This window comes from Bufo bufo, chromosome 1, assembly GCF_905171765.1.
Source record: "Bufo bufo chromosome 1, aBufBuf1.1, whole genome shotgun sequence".
Classification (NCBI taxonomy): Eukaryota; Metazoa; Chordata; class Amphibia; order Anura; family Bufonidae; genus Bufo; species Bufo bufo.
In genome coordinates this window covers 679,670,091-679,687,283 of record NC_053389.1, presented here as the reverse complement: position 1 = coordinate 679,687,283, position 17,193 = coordinate 679,670,091, and the positions used below count along the sequence as shown (strand labels likewise).

Below are 17,193 nucleotides of genomic sequence, written 5' to 3'. Positions count from 1 at the left end.
CTCACAGCTATGGGGAATGTATATTGCGGATGTGGTAGCAGCGATCTAGCAGCGCATGTCCTCAGCTCTATAGGCAAAATCCAGGTGACAGAATCCTTTTAATTATACTGAATTCAATCTATGGAATGATCTCAGCACTTAAAAGTGGTTGTCTAGAGGGGCATATTAAGTTTAAAAAAAATTACTTACCGATCAACCCCACTGCTGCCATTCAGAGGCTCATCTGGCTCTCCACTGGCCCATTTTACACACGTCATTTCCTGTGTTGAGACATGACCAGGAAGTGGAAACCTGGGTAAGCATCTGAATGGGGTTTCAGTGAGTAAATATTCCTTTATATATTGTTTTTAATCCATTCTAACCCTTTTTCTAAAAAAAAAAAATTATAATATATATAAAATCTCCCACCAGACAACCCCTTTAATCTTTGTATAATGAAAAGTTATGCAGTATTTTAACATACTTTAGGGTTCAAGTCCTCAACATTTTCAAGATCACTGCTTTGTACCAGTGAACAGAAACATTCAAGCCGCATGGAATGATAGGAGAGTAAATCAATGGCGAGTCTTGAGGACCTCAGAGGGCCCTTAGTCAGACTCCGTAGTCAGGTTGGGTTTAATGAGTCCATACTCGACCGCTTTATTTAAACACTCTTGTGCAGCTTGGAACACAGGACGTTTCTTTTCCTCCCCTTCATTTTTTGCAAGAACAGTAAGGATTTCAAACATTTCACTCTCCATCAACTTCCCTGCCAACTCCTTGTTCGCACTCATCATGTTCAAGACTATGAAAGCTCCACGATGCTGGAGTTCTATATTCTCACTCAGGAGTAGGGCCTGGAAAATCTCTAACCAGTGGGCTGTCTGCAATGAGAAAATTCCAGTAAGTTCACTGATCACATGTAGGCTGTAAGGCTGTGTTCACATCTGCGTTAGGGGCCTCTGTTCCAGATTCCATAAACACTGGCAGTAAAAATAGTGCAGTATGTAGCGCTATGTTTTCCAGTATAATCACGGACACCATGAAAGAAATGTTGTCTATCGGGTGCCACGTGTCATGGATCTACAAGCGGCGATACGCGTGGGATGTGATCCCCGCAGCAACGCAAGGAGCCCACACTTCATCCAGCACATTAAGTTCGGATTTAGTACTTTATTCTCCCATTTTTAGGCATGGCACTTTATTCGGTCCTCCTGTTTGCACATGTGTTTTTGTATCATGTATTTATAGTGATTGTTATCTGAATTAGTCACATGATTTCCCAGGACACAGCACTTTTTGTCTAGGTTAGATTAGATCACTTGGGAATTATTTTGGCAGTCTTCGTCAATTTTTTTTTTGTATTTCTATATGCGTTTAGGTATCAGGCATTTATAGTGTTTTTTTTTATTAGTATTTTTTTTTTAAGCAAAAATGAAAAAGAGCCCCAAAAGTGGCGAAGAGCACACTGCACATACGCAGCCTCCCTCCATTCATTTCTATTGGGCCACCGAAAATAGCTGAGCACTGGCTATTGCCGTCAGGCCCATAGAAGTGAATGGGAGCGGTGGCCGGTCACGCGCGCCCAATTCACTTTTATGGGGAGAACGCTTGGTGGTGGCCAAACCGGAGTCCTCCAGCCACCACTTTGCCCCCTCCGTTCTCGATATAGGTGCGGGTCCCGCACCTATAAGACCAATGGGGGTATATCCTAGCGATATGCCTCCACTACCCCTTTAATCTTGTGATCTTTTGCACTTTATTGCTCAGGCTACAGAATTTGTGGGTATCTTGGCATTTACCACATTTATTTGACTATTTGGTCCCCTGCACTTGTAGTTTTGGAGTTATTATTTTACTGTGTCGCTGCATATGGGATAGATTTGAGGTGCTCATTTATAGATGCAATATACTTTGCCTGGTGTACTGTACCCTGTACATTGCATGGTTATAAATATACTTAGGATTGCTCCCTTGCATGAAATTGGTTCATTGCTGTATTTTTTGTTTTTCTTCCCTCAGGGAAAGTTTTTTTTAATCCATTGACCCAATAAAGCTTATTATTTTGCAGTGCGTCCTGCTATTTGCATTTGTTGAATATGTTTATTGTTAACGTGTAGTTTTTTTTTTTGTAAATCTTTCTTTTTCATTTATACTTAATATTTTGGTGTTTTTTTTTTACTAACTTTTAGCCCCCTTAGGGACTAGAACCCTTGTCCTATTCACCCTGATAGATCTCTATCGGGGTGAATAGGACTTACTCTCCCTGCTGTGCGGCACCTGAGGGGTTATGAACTACCGTGGATCGCAGCTACTTGTCATAGAGGTCGGGAGCCGGCTATGTGATTCTGCAGCCAGCTCCCGCCTCCTGTATATGAATTAATGAGAGAGTTGTCTTCATTGGTGGTGCAGTGGCCACAGCCCCTCCCCTTCTCTTCCCCTCTGTCTCTTCATTGGCGGCAGCAGCGGCACAGGGGGAGGGAGACACTGCTTCCTTCTCCCCTGTGCAGCTGAGGGAACAGCAGCACGATCCGTGTTCCCCATACGTTATCGGTATATCGGCAAAATAGATGCCGATAACGTTCAAAATCCTGAATATCGGCCGATAATATCGGTAAAACCGATAATCGGTCGATCCCTAATTTGCATGTCATTTCTTTCTTTTTCAATTGACGCGTGATGGATCTGGCATTTTTATGTTCCTATGAGGGAACAGACGTAGAGAATTGCAGGTGCAGATGTGAACCCTTCCTAACAATAAATGTGGATTAAGCTGCAGGACCAAATAAGAGGGGAATGCTGCACTAACTTGTCTACAGACGTGACACATGGGAAAGCATACAGCATATCATATCATAGGAAAACTTTCCTGAATTATTATTTTTAAGCACCAATACTTTCAGGATGCTGTATACCTAAAAAGGGGATATACATACTGTACATGATATAAAACAAGCACAAAAATAATGAACTTATTAACTGACTGGTATGGAGGAGAAGATGACTGCCTGCGAGGGCTGACAATCTACAAGTGAAGGGGGAAGGAGTCAGTTAGGTGAAGGTTAAAGGTGTAGAGGAAGCAGGGTTATTGCAGGTTGTAGGATTTCTATATTGATAGGTATATAATATATATGTACATAGACAGGTCATCAATATCAGATTAGTGGGGCTCCAAGCTCTGTCCACTACATGGAACTATGCAGCTCCAGCGCTAAAGCTACTGCAGAACAGCTGATTAGTGGGGGTGCTGGGAGTCGACCCCCCCCCCACGATCTGAGATAAATGACCTATCCTAAGTAAGTCCTAAAAGATCCCAGAGAAACCACCCCTTTAATAGTGTTTAGAGATATGCTTTAAAGCAGCAACATGGACCATAGCTCCAACAGACAGGACATAACTCACTGACTTCTATAGAGAATTTTGTAGGGTTGTCCTGTGTCCTGGTTATTGGGCAGAGAAAGGCAATAGATAAGCTGTGACCATCACATATTGTGAATGGTGGACCCTGTGTCACCTATGTGTGTGTGTGTGTGTAATATATGTATATTTGGGTTTAACAAATCTCTGGGTTGAAATGTACTTCTTGGCATCTGTCCACATTACATTACAAGTCGCTTACCACTACTGTTATCCTCTGGCAAATTTTTGGCTCCAGAGAAGTCAGCAATGCAATAGTCCCAGCAGCAGCACGGCGTAGACGCTCATCATCTTCACCACTGTACAGAACTAATAGTTTCAGTCGATCGGATCCCTCTACCATGAACAATTCTTGCACCTGGGGAAAATAGAACCATTTGGCTTTTACACTGATCTGTGCACAATACTGCAAATAGATCTAGGGGAATCTAATACAGCGTCAAACAAGACAAGCTGACGTTACCTCAAAGGAAAACACACTCTGCTGTATTTTTCTTGACTGATATGAACGACATAATGCTTTCTTCACCTTTCTTTGTCTAAAGCTAAATTCTGCTGTAGTAGAACATGCATTATGGGAACTCACAAGATCCGACAGCAAAAACCCCATAAACCGCTGTCAGCTTCCAAAAGGGGGACATTTATCAAAACTGGTGTAAAGGAAAACTGGCTTAGTTGTCCATAGCAACCAATAAAATTCCCCATTTCATTTTTCAGGTGAATCTGATTGGTTGCTATGGGAAACTAAGCCAGTTTTCCCATGCACCAGTTTTGATCATTTTTTTTTGCTGTTTTACATGCGTTTTTGTTCTGGCTCAAGCCTATGGCAAAAATATGTTAGGCTACATTCACCTGCGTAGTGTTTTGCGGTCCACACACAGCTGGCAATATGATAGAAATTCCTATTCTTGTCCGCAATCGCGGATAAGAATAGGACATGCTATATATTTTTTGTTGGGCCGCGGAACAGATCAATGGATGCGGACAGCACACGGCATGCAGTCCGCATCTTTTACAGCCCCATTGAAATTAATGGACCTGCACCCGTTCCACAAAATTGCGGAAAGGACGCGGAACCCTTCATACGGTTGTGTAAAGGACACAAACCCCAAAAATGCCACAAAAAATAGTTATCAATAATATGCTATAAAGTACTAACTGCCAATTCTATATTTACCTCCACCCCCGTTAAAAAAAAAAAAAAAAAAAGTTCAAAATGACAATAAAACACTACAAAATGCTGTGTGCTGAGTGTAAAGCAGACCTTGATACAGGTTCGGAGCATCTCTACTTTGCAATAATCTAGTCACCATACATAGAGTGGATCCTCTGGATGAAACAGCCAGGCCTGAGAAAGGTCACCCTTTCCCCCCCTCTCCAATTAGATGCACGTGTCTTACCTCTTTGCTCATGGCCAGGTTGCACATACACTCAGTAGCAGCGACACGAATCATTTCATGCTCTTCAAACATATAACCCTCAATCATCGGCACTGCCTTCTCCTTTATGATCTTACTCCTGCAGAACACATACAAAATGAATCATAGTCCCTAAATTACCCCAACACTGTATGATCGGCTCTGTGTGACCACCGATTACCCACCTCAGCTGCTCACTGATCCCTGCAAGATTTGTTAATGCCATCAGTGACTCAAAATTCTGCAAACCAGTGCATTTCAGGTGAAGCAAGCTGACCAGCGGGCGAACAACCTCGTAAATCTGTTGGAGAAAGGAAAGTGAGTGACGAGCTATGAATAATGCTCACAATGTCCCTTCTAGCCATTGTACATGTGGACTAAAAATACAGCTCACAGGGTAGTCTCTTCGGATGTACTCTATATTAAGGGACCCTTTACACGGGTTGATGTTCAGGTACAAACACTCGTTCCCAATAATTAGCTCAAATAGTGGTGCGCCAATTACTCCGCATCGGGGCAAAGCACTGTTAATGCGCCACCCAAAATCATTGTCTCTGTGCAGAAACTATCCATCTCCAATGGCTTGAATAAGTGTAGTGAACATGGGTGAACATGAATGAATAAACTTCAATACACTTTATTCAAGCCATTGGAGTGCCTCGGTCTTCCTTAAATATTCATGTGGGTTCTTAATCAGGATCTAGCATGGTAGCACCCAACTTCAAAGGATACAGGAGAGTTCTGCCAATTTTTCCATATCCATCTATCCACTGCACCTGCACCGAATACTGAATGGGACGGCGCAGACACGAGATTTACACGGCAGACAGGCCAGCCGGAGAACCAACTCTGGCCTGGCCCTGTCAATTAAGACAGAAGGGCGTGGAAATGAGGTGGGCGAACTGAGCCTCTAGGAGCAGGTGCAACGCCCCCCCCCCCCCCCCCCCCTGCTCCTAGAGGCTCATTTGCATATAATAAAAGTTAAAGGGGTTCTGCAGTCTGCTTAAACTGATGACATTTGCAGAACAGGTGCAAATGTTTAGTGACTTTTTGAAACGTCCCATCTCATAAATTTTGTGTAGACATTTTAACAAGTTTTAATGGAATACCGTACAGTAAATTAGGAAAAACAAGATTTTTGTATAACTTACCAGTAAATTCTCTTTCTCGCTCTTTCCTTGGGGGACACAGAAGACCTTGGGTATAGCTCATCTCCCTAGGAGGCGTGACACTAAGTGAAGACTGTTAAGCCCCTCCTCCACAGCTATACACTCAGCCTGGAGAGAGAGACTGCCAGTTGCGTGTCCAAGTAGTGAGAAAAGGCAAAGTCCAAAAAGTGGAACCAACAAGCCAACTACCCAAAGGGTAAGACAAACTCGGAAACAGTCAGAGAAAAACAAAGAATGGGTGGGTGCTGTGTCCCCCAAGGAAAGAGCGAGAAAGAGATTTTACTGGTAAGTTATACAAAAATCTCGTTTTCTCGCCCAGTTTCCTTGGGGGACACAGAAGACCTTGGGACATTCAAAAGCAGTCCAAAAGGGGAGGGACCACAGCACCAAGGCGAAGCACCCGAAGGCATCAAAAAACCGCCGCCTGCAGACCAGGCGGCCCAAGGCAGCATACGCCGAAGCCCGAGTATGCACCCTGTAGAACTCGGTAAGGTGTGCAAGGAAGACCAGTGACCGCCTTGCACAAATGCATGGCCGAAGCCTAATGCCTCCGGCCCAGGAAAAACCGACAGCTCTGGCAAAATGAATGGTGACACCAAAAGCAGAACCCTGCCCTTGGTGCGGCAACCACAGCAAGAGCCACTCTGAGAAAGCGGAGGAAAGCCACCCTGGAGGCAGTCAACCCTTTGCGCGGACCTCCTGGAAACACAAGAGACCGAACGTTGACAAAAGTCGGAGATTTCCAAGTAAAAACTGCAAGGCCCAAACAACGTCCAAATCGGTGAAGTGTCCGTTCCCGGGGGTGGGAAGGGGAGGACGACTGCCTCAATGAAATGAAGGACAAACACCACCTTCAGAAGGAAGGAAGAGACGGAATGGAAAACAGCCCTGTCCTGGGGGAAGACAGAAGGCTCGGAACAAGAAGGGCCGCCACTCAGGCACCCGTCAGAGACACGATGGCTACAGAAACCCAACCGTACAGGACAGAAGGAGTAGAGAGAACTTATGTAACGGCTCCAAGGAAAAATTGGAGCGCCAAGAGCCCAGTATGTAGTTCCCAGGACGGTACCGGAGGGCAGTACAAAGGAACCCAAGAGCCGCTCCATGGAAGAAGTTCCTGACAGGCCCAGAGGGTCGGGGAACGCTGAAAGAGGAAGGACAGGAACGACACTTGATACTTCAAGCAACAGAGTCCCAGCCCCAGGTCCAGGCCGGACTGGAGAAAGACAGAACCATGGAGAGAGAAAGGCAGAGTGGGGGAACGCCCAGCTTCCCACAGAACCCCAGGTAAAGCCCTAAGTCCTACCACAGATCCTGGACGAAAACTCGGCTAGAAGCGAACACTAGCGAGCCCACTAGAGTCGCCTGGGCAAGCGGGCGAAAACCCAATGATCAGTAACACGGGCAGAACGGTCGGTAGAACTGGTCCCGTCGGCCCCGAGCAAAGTTGTCCCGTATCCACCCGGAGTGGGGGAGCAGACGGACAGGAACCGAAGGGTCCGCCCAGCAACCGCCCGATGCCAGGACAAGACAGGCTAAAGCCCAAGCCGATGTAGCCACCACAGGAAGACGGACTAAATGGTAGTCCTCCCAAGTTACCGAGAAGGTAAATCCATAGCAGAAACATTGCCTAGAATGGAAAAAACGCAATCTGCACCCAGCGGGAGGACAGAACGCGGTAGACCCGTTAGATAGGCACACAGCTAGTACAGTCAGTGTGGATAAGGGGGACAGTACGAGGCCAAAAGGAACAGCAGAACCATTCACATGAACAACCATGCTCTTCCCAGAGGGGAGGGCAGAGAAGGAACATCCTCTGAAGAGTGGCTGGAACAGAAGCCACATCGGAGAGATCCGTACCGAGTGGAAGCCAAACAGAACCGGCGAGAAAAGGCAGTCGAGACAGAGGCCGGCATAACACCCTCCAAAAGAAAGGAGGAGTGGGCAACAGAGAAGCCATAGGACAGCTCAAAAGCAGAACCCCGCTACACTGAGACGCCCGGTTCACCGCCTCGCAGAAGGCGAATACCCTGAAGAACTCAAGGTGGAGGTCCTCCGGACCTGGGTAAGCGAGCACCCAAGAGAAGTTGGGTGACCTTCCCAAGAAGAGCGGCCCGAACCTGGTAGGAGGAAATAGTAGTAGGCGAGGGGACCGTAGTCCCGCCAGAGCCAACATAGAAAGCGAAGGGCGCTGCAGACAGCACTCTCGACCATGTGACCACTAGCGCAGGGAAACAATGCTGCGGGAAGACGAATGGGTACGTATCTAGGAACCACGAACACCCCCCTGCGGAAGGGCCAACGAAATGAATGAGCACCGCCCAGCTCGGAGCAGTAGCGAGCAGGTAGAGGCCGTCTACTTTTATATAAGGCATTCATTTATTGTTTGTTGGACAACACCTTAGGCTTACACAGGTGGACAGAATGATCTCTTTAGAGAATAGTGCAAGGCTTGCTGCAAACACCGTCTCCCAAGAGGAAAAAAATATGTCGCAGGAGGAAAGGAGGCATACGTACGAGTAGCCCCGTAAGCAGTGAGAAGGCCAATCCACCTACGGGACGAGAAGGTATACACGGCCCAAACAACGCACAAGAACGTCCGCTCACTGCAAAAACATCACTCAGCGAAGAAGGCCAGCCAGAGTGCCACAGTATCTACGGAAGTGCAAAGTGCAAACTGAAAAGGAGTTATGCACAAGACTAGTATGGTATGCGATGGAACGCAAAACTGACCACCCCGAAAGGGGGGAAATGTACCTGGCAAATTGCAGTCGGCAAGGGTGCAAAAGCCCGCCCCAAAAAAGGGGGGAATGCCCATGGCCGTACCTACGTCAGAGAAGTAGGGCATACCATACTTCGCCCCGAAGGGCGCCATGCACATAGCCACACAGTATCCAGCAGGAATGCAGGAGGTCCACCTAGTGAAAGGGGGACATGCACAGGGCTATCCTAGCATTAAGTGAGTGTGCAACAATTCACCCAACACCGAAACTTCGTGAGAGTGTAACTACTCCCAATGAAGGGGAACATGTGCAAGTCCAATACGGCACATACAAGGACAGCCTTAAATCTCGTGAGCGTGCAAAATTCCGCCCATGGAATGAGGGGTGGTCACGCACAAGGCCAGCACGGTATCCAATGGGAGCGCAAGCGTTCCACCCATGTTAGAGGGCCATGCTCAAGGCCAGCAACATATCCGGTGAGAGTGTAGTATGCCGCCCAGAAAAGGGGGGGGGGGGGGGGGGGGTCATGCACATGGCCAGCATCGCATCCAGGGAGAGTGCGATCAGTCGGTGAGAATGTGTGTATGTCACCTGAAGGAGGCATGCCCATGGCCGGCAGCGAATCCAGTGAGAGTGCGTACACCGCCCACGGAAGAGGGGTCATGCATATGGCCGGCAGCGGATCCAGTGAGAGTGCAAGCACCCCGCCATGTATGGGGTTCATGCACATGGCCAACAACGTACCGGCGAGAGAACATCACCGACCGAGGGAGTGTATGTATGCCGCCACAGGGAAGGAGGCATGCCCAAGGCCGGCAGCGAATCCAATGAGAGTGCATCATACCACCTATGGAAAGTGGTCATGCACATGGCTGGCAGTGAATCCAGTGAGAGTGCCGAATGCCGTCCACGGAAGGGAGTCATGCCTATGGGCGTCAGCGAATCCAGAGAGTGCAGCGTTCCGCCTATGGAAGGGGGTCACGCACATGATCGGCAACGAATCCAGTGAGAGTGCAGCGTTCCACCAATGGAAGGGGATCGTGCACGTGGCCAGCACCGTATGTGGTGAGAGTGCAGTATTCCGCCTAAGAAAGGGGGTCATGCACAGATCGCAACGAATCTAGTGAGAGTGTAGCGTTCCGCCTATGGAAGGAGGTCGTGCACATGGCCAGCACCGTATCCGGTGAAACTGCAGTAGTCCGCCAAGAAAGGGGGATCATGCACAAGGCCAACCCGCAGCCAGGGAGAGTACAGTATCCCGCCCAGGAGGGGGGTCCTGCACATGGCAGGCACCATAACTGGAGAGGGTGACGAATGCTGCCTACAGAAAGGGCCGCATGCACTTGACCAGCGCCGTATCGTGAGAGAGGGCAAGTAACCGCCTAGAAGGGTAAAATGACCCTGACAGCGCCGCAGCCGGGGAGCGCGACATGCCGCCTAAGGAAGGGGGGCATGTACTGACATGAGGCTGCAGCGTCCTGCGCAGCCCACAAGTTATATATATATATAAAAAATATTTTTTTTTTTTTTTTTCTCTTCCTTATATATATATATATAACAGCCTCACTGAGGCAGAAAGGGGAGCCACCTACAGGGGCACGGGGGGGGGGTTGGCAGCCATACAGGCCCATCTGAAGCCGGCCTGTACCCAAAGGGTTAAACAGGGATCCGGCCTGGAGGGCGGCGCTGCGATCCCCTGGGAGCAGCCATACAGGCCCATCTGAAGCCGGCCTGTACCGCGGCGCTGCGATCCCCTGGGGGCACACATACAGGCCCATCTGAAGGCGGCCTGTACCCAAAGGGTTAACAGGGATCCGGCCTGGAGGGCGGCGCTGCGATCCCCTGGGGGCGGGGGAACCTCCCGGCGGGAAGAATTCCCGCCTGGAGAAGTTCCAGCCCCCTCCAACAGAGGCCGGAATTTTGCGGCCTAGTAACTGTAGGCCGTGAAGCCGGGGCCTAAATTTTTAGCGGCGCCCGGCCGACCGGGGCCGCACAGTATTCAAGTACCGGCCGGGGGAACGAAGCGGCGCATGCACATGCCGGCCGCGGGTACCCACCCCGCAGGCCAGAAGAGCCGGGGACCCGGATAGAGCGCCGGGATCGCGGCGGCAAAGCCTGCGGTGCCCGGCCGACCAGAATGTTCCGACGGTCGGCCTGGGGCTGTTGAAGCATAGCGCTCATATTGCAGGCCGCGGGTGCCCACCCCGCTGCCCGGAAGCGAGGACCCTGCGCTCGGCAGCAATTTTACCCATGGAGCAGGCCCTGGCTATAACAGCGCACCATGTGGCCGACAGCCACAACCACCTTGCCCTTGGGCCGGTGCCCGTGAGGGCAGAGGAGGGTCAGGAGCAGCAAGGCTCTGGCCCTGAAGCAGTAGCCGGTAAGAGGGAGGGGGACCCTGAGACCGGGTGCCTGTGAGGGTGGGACGCCTGCATAACCCCTCTGTCAGGGGCAGCTAGGTGCGGACCTCTGCAGCTCCCCAGGCATTCTTCTTGTAGGAAGAAGGGTGCCAATGACCTATGGAGGCCAGGAGAGAGGGAGCAGAATGTCGCCCTGCGGCAGGCCAGGGGCCGGCCTAGGTCTAGCAGGGACAGAAGGGTCCATAGGCCCAGTATAGGGTCAGGCACGCAGGGGACCGGGGGGACGGGGACGTAGGGCTGGAGAAGCCAATCTCTCACCATAGTCGTCTTCACCCTCGGTCCGTTCCAGCAGGGTCGCCCCTTCAGCTACTGGCACCGTAGTGGCAGGACGCTGGAAGAGGGACTTGGCGTGCGGGCGACCCTTGCACTGGCGGGATGTAGGGGAGCTGGGCTGCCCTGATCCACCTTGCCTTCTGTGGGGGAGGCAGCAGTGCGGGTGACCGGCACTGGCGCAGCTCAACCCCGGGAGAAACAGAGGTCTAGTGCGTCTCTGTTGTCCCTGATGATCTGGAACAAAAAGAAAAGAAAAAAAGTAAAAATCTAAAATTTAAACAAGGAGAAAACAGCCCTGCAGAGCAGGGAGTGTCTTGCCTCCTTGGACACTAAGCAAAAACTGGCAGTCTCTCTCTCCAGGCTGAGGGTATAGCTGTGGAGGAGGGGCTTAACAGCTTTCACTTAGTGTCACGCCTCCTATGGAGATGAGCTATACCCAAGGTCTTCTGTGTCCCCCAAGGAAACTGGGCTAGAAACACTATTTGCAGCAAAAGACACATATTGCACCACAACAGATGATTTGATGAGCAGTCCATTGCTTTGGATGGTGCTCATGGGTACTTACCCTTTCACCTGGAAACGCAATTTCGGGGTTAGAGGTGATTGTTATTTTAGCCAGTGCTTGTGCTGCCTTTGTTTTTCCAATTTCCGTTCCTTCTAAAGCCAACGGTATTAACGCCTGCAACAAATCAAACGGAGGTACAGATTTCACATGGTGACAGAGGTGTTGACCCAAGGACAATACGGTCATGTGAATATGTTCTGTTACCATGTGGCCATAATGAAACATCAATCGCACTACGGGGCACATTTACTAAAGACTGGCAGAAATGTCTGAAGTGTTTTATTCTGTCAGATAACTGCAAAGCTTTGTCAGTTACATTTGGCATTTAGTGGGTTCACATCTTCCGGGGGCACCCCTTAGTGAACAATATTAAAATACTCATGAGAAGACAGTAAAGGCCCCTCCTGGAGACTCCCGGACACAATGATCTACTCCAAGTTACTTCCGTTAAACAACTCATTACCTTCCCTCCTCCTTGAGCTACAACATTTCCTCGGTCTTCAGATTTTTCCACCAAAGCCAAGAACACCCTAGGAAGGAAGAACACATTCCAGCTGTTTTTTCTGTCACCACTTAATGAAGTATGTAGACTATGAGATTGGAGGCTTGGGCAAAGAAGTGGCAGATGAGGTTTAACACTGACAAATGTAAGGTTATGCACATGGGAAGGAATAATGCAAGTCACCCGTACATACTAAATGGTGTAACACTGACATGGAAAAGGACCTAGGAATTTTAGTGAACAGCAAACTAAGCTGTAGAAACCAGTGTCAGGCAGCTGCTGCCAAGGCCAATAAAATAATGGGTTGCAACAAAAGGGGCATAGATGCCCGTGATTAGAACATAGTCCTGCCACTTTACAAATCACTAGTCAGACCACACATGGAGTACTGTGTACAGTTCTGGGCTCCTGTGAACAAGGCAGACATAGCAGAGCTGGAGAGGGTTCAGAGGAGGGCAACTAAAGTAATTACGGGAATGAGGGAATTACAGTACCCTGAAAGATTATCAAAATTAGGGTTATTCACTTTAGATTTTCACACCTGATAAATTACACTATGTATGTATGTATGTATGTATGTATGTGCGTTTTTAGGTGCAAATGTTTTGTTTTGATTCATTTTTTTCAAATAATCCCTGTTTGTCATAAAGTTACATGAAGGTGTTATTTTTTTGTTTTGTTTGTTTTTGTAATTTAGGTTTTATTTGTACACGTCAAAACTGCAAAAATGTCCAGGCTACCATAGGAGCAAAATGTCCAAACACCCCTGGCAGCGAAAGGGTTAAAAGGGGATGTGTAAGATTAGAAAATATAGCTGTCTTCTTCCAGAAACAAAAGCACACTTGTCCCCATATTGGATGTGGTACTGCAGATCAGCCTTCTCTTCAACAGAGCTGAGCTGCAACACCAGGCACAACCCATGAACAGTTGGGGTGCCGTTTCTGGAAGAAAGCAGCCATATTGTTCTAATCCTCGATATCCCCTTTAACATGAAAAAAAAAAAAAAAAATTCTGTTTTTCCTACTGTCTCGTATTTTGATACCTACGATAAATCAGTCCAATAATTACCGTGAAATGAGTTCTCTTGAGGAATCTGTTAATGCCGGGCTTTCATTCTTCACCATGCAGGCTAGAGCAGACACCACACCTGCTACCAGGAGCTTGTGGACACGCGTCTCAACAAACTCTTTCTTGTCCTATCGTTGTGCAGCAGAAAAAGCAGTTACAAGAGAGCAGTTGTCAGGTCACAGTATGCATACAGCACCAGCAATAGTCTCAGAAATGTCTTCTCCTCACCTTAGGGTGCTCCTCAGGAATATGCTGCTTGGCATACTTGGCCAACTCTAACATTTGTGGGTCTACTTCTTCCCGGTCATAGCTGTTTGTACAATTTACAAGGGTGGATGCAACTGCAAAAATCACAGTCTTGTCCTGTGACTAGAGAAGGAAACAAATGTGGTGTAGAATAAACGGTGGTTTATTTCCATCACCCAATGTTAACAGACTAGAATCTGGTTTTATTTTTAAAAATCTATAAAAAAAGGTGACACATTGCCTTTAATTTACAGTATCCTTCGTCTTCAATTTTGAATAGACTACAGTCTTAGGCTACTTTCACACTAGCGTTGTTTTAATCCGGCATTCAATTCCGACACCGGAACTGCCTGCCGGATCCGGAAAAACGTGTGAAAACGGATTACATTTGAATCCTGATCAGGATTTTGATCACAATGAAAAAATGCATTGGAAAAAACGGATCCGCCATTTATGGACTTTTTTTCACATTTTTCGGGTTTAACATGCAAAAGCCGGATCCGGTTTGACTGAACACACAGCGCCAGATCCGGCGTTAATGCAAGTCAATGGGAAAAAGACCGGATCCGGCGTTCAGTCAAAGTGTTCAGGATTTTTGGCCGGAGGTAAAAATACAACATGCTCCGTTTTTCTGAAAAGCCTGATCAGTCAAAAAGACTAAACTGAAGACATCCTGATGCATCCTGAAGGACGGACTCTCCATTCAGAATGCATGGGGATAAAACTGATCAGTTCTTTTCCGGATTTGAGCCCCTAGGACGGAACTCAGCGCCGGAAAAGAAAAACGCTAGTGTGAAAGTACCCTAAGGCCTCACAGAATAACACACATGATATCAAATACAAGCCTCAAAACAATTAGTCTTCTGCATATTTTTTTTACAATTGGAAGAATTTCAAAAAGCATGTCTCCAGAGGGGTGCAGTCAATACCAGGCTGCGCCGCTGACCTGCTCCCTTCGCATCGTGTGTGAAGGCACAATTGAGGCAAGTGGGAAGGTCATCATCACGGCCTGCTATTGGATGCACCCCGATGTCTACAGTTGTTGTGATCTGCATGCCGGGGAGATGCAGCTACAGCCTTGGAGGGATCTGGAAAGGTGTTGGGGACCAGGTAAGTATTCTCTGTATGAGGGGCCTGGGCATTGTGTGTGTGTGGGGTGGAGGGGGGGGGATGTCAGGTTTGGATAACCCATTTAAAGGATTTGCCTCGCTTCAAGACATTTATCATGTAGAGAAAGTTAATTACTAATGTATTGCGATTGTCCATATTGCCTCCTTTGCTGGATTAATTTTTCCTTCACATTATACACTGCTCGTTTCTATGGTTCTGACCACCCTGCAATCTAATAGCGGTGGCAATGTTTGCACACTATAGGAATGCCAGCCTCTATGGTGGCCGGGACCGTGGGAGAGTGCATAGGCACTCATGAGCGGTAGCTCCTGCCTTATATTAACATAATAAATGCCATTTACTCAAGCACCTTTAACAAAGGCTTTGTAAATGCTTACCTTTGCTAGTTTGAACATTGCTTCCATAGCTGCTTTATCTTCTACAAATTCCTCTTTTACATCTGCATCAAACGTTAAATAGGCCAAGCCTTCCACAGCCCAACGTCGGGTGCTGGCTTGAATGCCTTCATTGCACAGCCACCTGTAGAGAAACCATATAGAGGTCAAGCATGGCTTCCTCTCATTCATACACACTGTGCGGTAGTAAATAGCAAACTCACTTCCGGCACTGTTTTGCTAGCTTAAGAGTGGAGCCTTCCGCAAACTGTTTCATGCTGAAATCAGTTCCTCCTGCTGATCCCAACTTACAAAGACCCTAGAGGAGAATATTGCAAAGTTTATAACCAGAAAGTAGTTAACAGTACATATGTACAAGATCACACAAAATACATACCACCAAGGCTCGAATCCGGATAGCATCATTTTCATTTTTCTTGTATATATCTTTTAGCAGTGTCACACCATTGGCAGTGATGAAGGAGGCTCTCTTAGCTTTTCCAGCTGCATGGATGAGGGCTTCCACTGCCACCTGCTGATCAATTTCTCGTTCTGAGGCGCAGAGAGATATGACACTGTCCATTATGCCAGAAAGTTCCAGGGTTCGATTTCCAGCATCAAAAGGTCCTTGCAACAGACATGAGACGGTCTGTATGGCACGTAGCTTTCCATCCATACCGTGGTTTTCAAACAAGCTCCTGGGCATCAGGAAATACAAAGTGTAGATCATGAATCACAAATTGTGGCATTTATTAGAATAAGAATTAATATACATCTCTCTAGGATACTGTCAATACATGCCACATTCCGAAACGGCTTTAAACGGGTCCCCTTCCCGTGGCCACCCACAATGAGCCAAATCAAATGGCTGCCATATAATACTACAGTTTAATCTGGGCAAAGGGTTTTTAGTAGCTATGCCTACACTGATCTTTCAAATTAAATGGGTTGTCTGTTAGGCGTCAACCCCTTTAGTAATCTAGTAAGTCTATCCTCTAGTCTAGAAATTAGAGGTAATCGGCCTACATCTTGCCATCTGTTGCATTACTCAGGCTGCCTGTACACCAGCTGGACCACCAGCAGGGGTGGGCTGGCCATAGACCTTACCGGGAAACTTCGGTGGGCCGATGCCCAGAGAGCCGTCTGGGCCCCACTCACAGCCGCCAGCCAGGTAAGTAATGATCTGATGCTCCCTGAGTTAATTAAGACTGTTAGTGTCAAGAACCTATGTATCTGGCCGACAGCCGCTGGTGCCCTCCTGACTTCCAAATTCAATTGTATTGCCATCCTGAGACAACTGGACTAGGAGGATGGAACATGGGAGCTGGCACTGGCCACCACAGAGGAATAGCTTCTGGGGAGGTATTATATGCTGCTAGAGCATTATTTTGTGCCACAATATGGTATCCAGGGCCGGAGCTACCTGTAAGGCGACCTAGGCAGCTGCCTAGGGCGCAATTGAGCAGGGGGCGCGGGCCCCGTGCTGTTTAAAAAAAGAAAAGCGTTGGTTATGTGGTCCTGCCGCAAGTTTTTTTTTTTTTTTTTTTTAAGTCCGGCGGCGGGCCCTCCCCCGCATCGGGTGGCTGCCGCGTCTATGTATGTGCACCGCCCGGGCGCAGCCTGAAGAGAGGGACTGACAGGAGGGAAGCGCCTCTAATGTAGCGTGGCCGAGCTCTGTTCGGTCCGCGGTACAGGAGCTTTTGTTTCCTGTACCCGGCCGGACTGACAGGAAGTGTGCACAGAGCATGGCCACGCTACATTAGAGGTGGGGGGGGGAAGAAAATGAGAGTGACAAGGGAGGAGAATAAAATGAGAGTGACAAGGGAGGGAGGAAGGGGGGAGAAGAAAATGAGAGTGACAAGGGAGGGAGCCTGTTCCTGCAGAGAAAAGACACTGTGCATTACTGGT

At 48.2% G+C, this 17,193-nt stretch overlaps 1 protein-coding gene across 1 annotated transcript in view; it reads right to left on the bottom strand.

Annotated features, from left to right (window-relative positions):
• Positions 1-386: 386 nt before the first annotated feature.
• Positions 387-17,193, bottom strand: part of UNC45A (unc-45 myosin chaperone A) — a 35,460-nt gene continuing 18,653 nt past the window's right edge. Inside the window, exons 9-19 of the mRNA XM_040414115.1 lie at positions 15,683-15,983; positions 15,510-15,604; positions 15,289-15,430; positions 13,763-13,903; positions 13,535-13,662; positions 12,428-12,494; positions 11,965-12,078; positions 5,000-5,115; positions 4,797-4,914; positions 3,599-3,754; positions 387-863 (exon numbers count right to left, since the gene is read on the bottom strand). Coding sequence (XP_040270049.1) covers positions 588-863; positions 3,599-3,754; positions 4,797-4,914; positions 5,000-5,115; positions 11,965-12,078; positions 12,428-12,494; positions 13,535-13,662; positions 13,763-13,903; positions 15,289-15,430; positions 15,510-15,604; positions 15,683-15,983 — 1,654 coding nt within the window. The 3' untranslated portion in view covers positions 387-587. The remainder of the gene's footprint in view (positions 864-3,598; positions 3,755-4,796; positions 4,915-4,999; positions 5,116-11,964; positions 12,079-12,427; positions 12,495-13,534; positions 13,663-13,762; positions 13,904-15,288; positions 15,431-15,509; positions 15,605-15,682; positions 15,984-17,193) is intronic.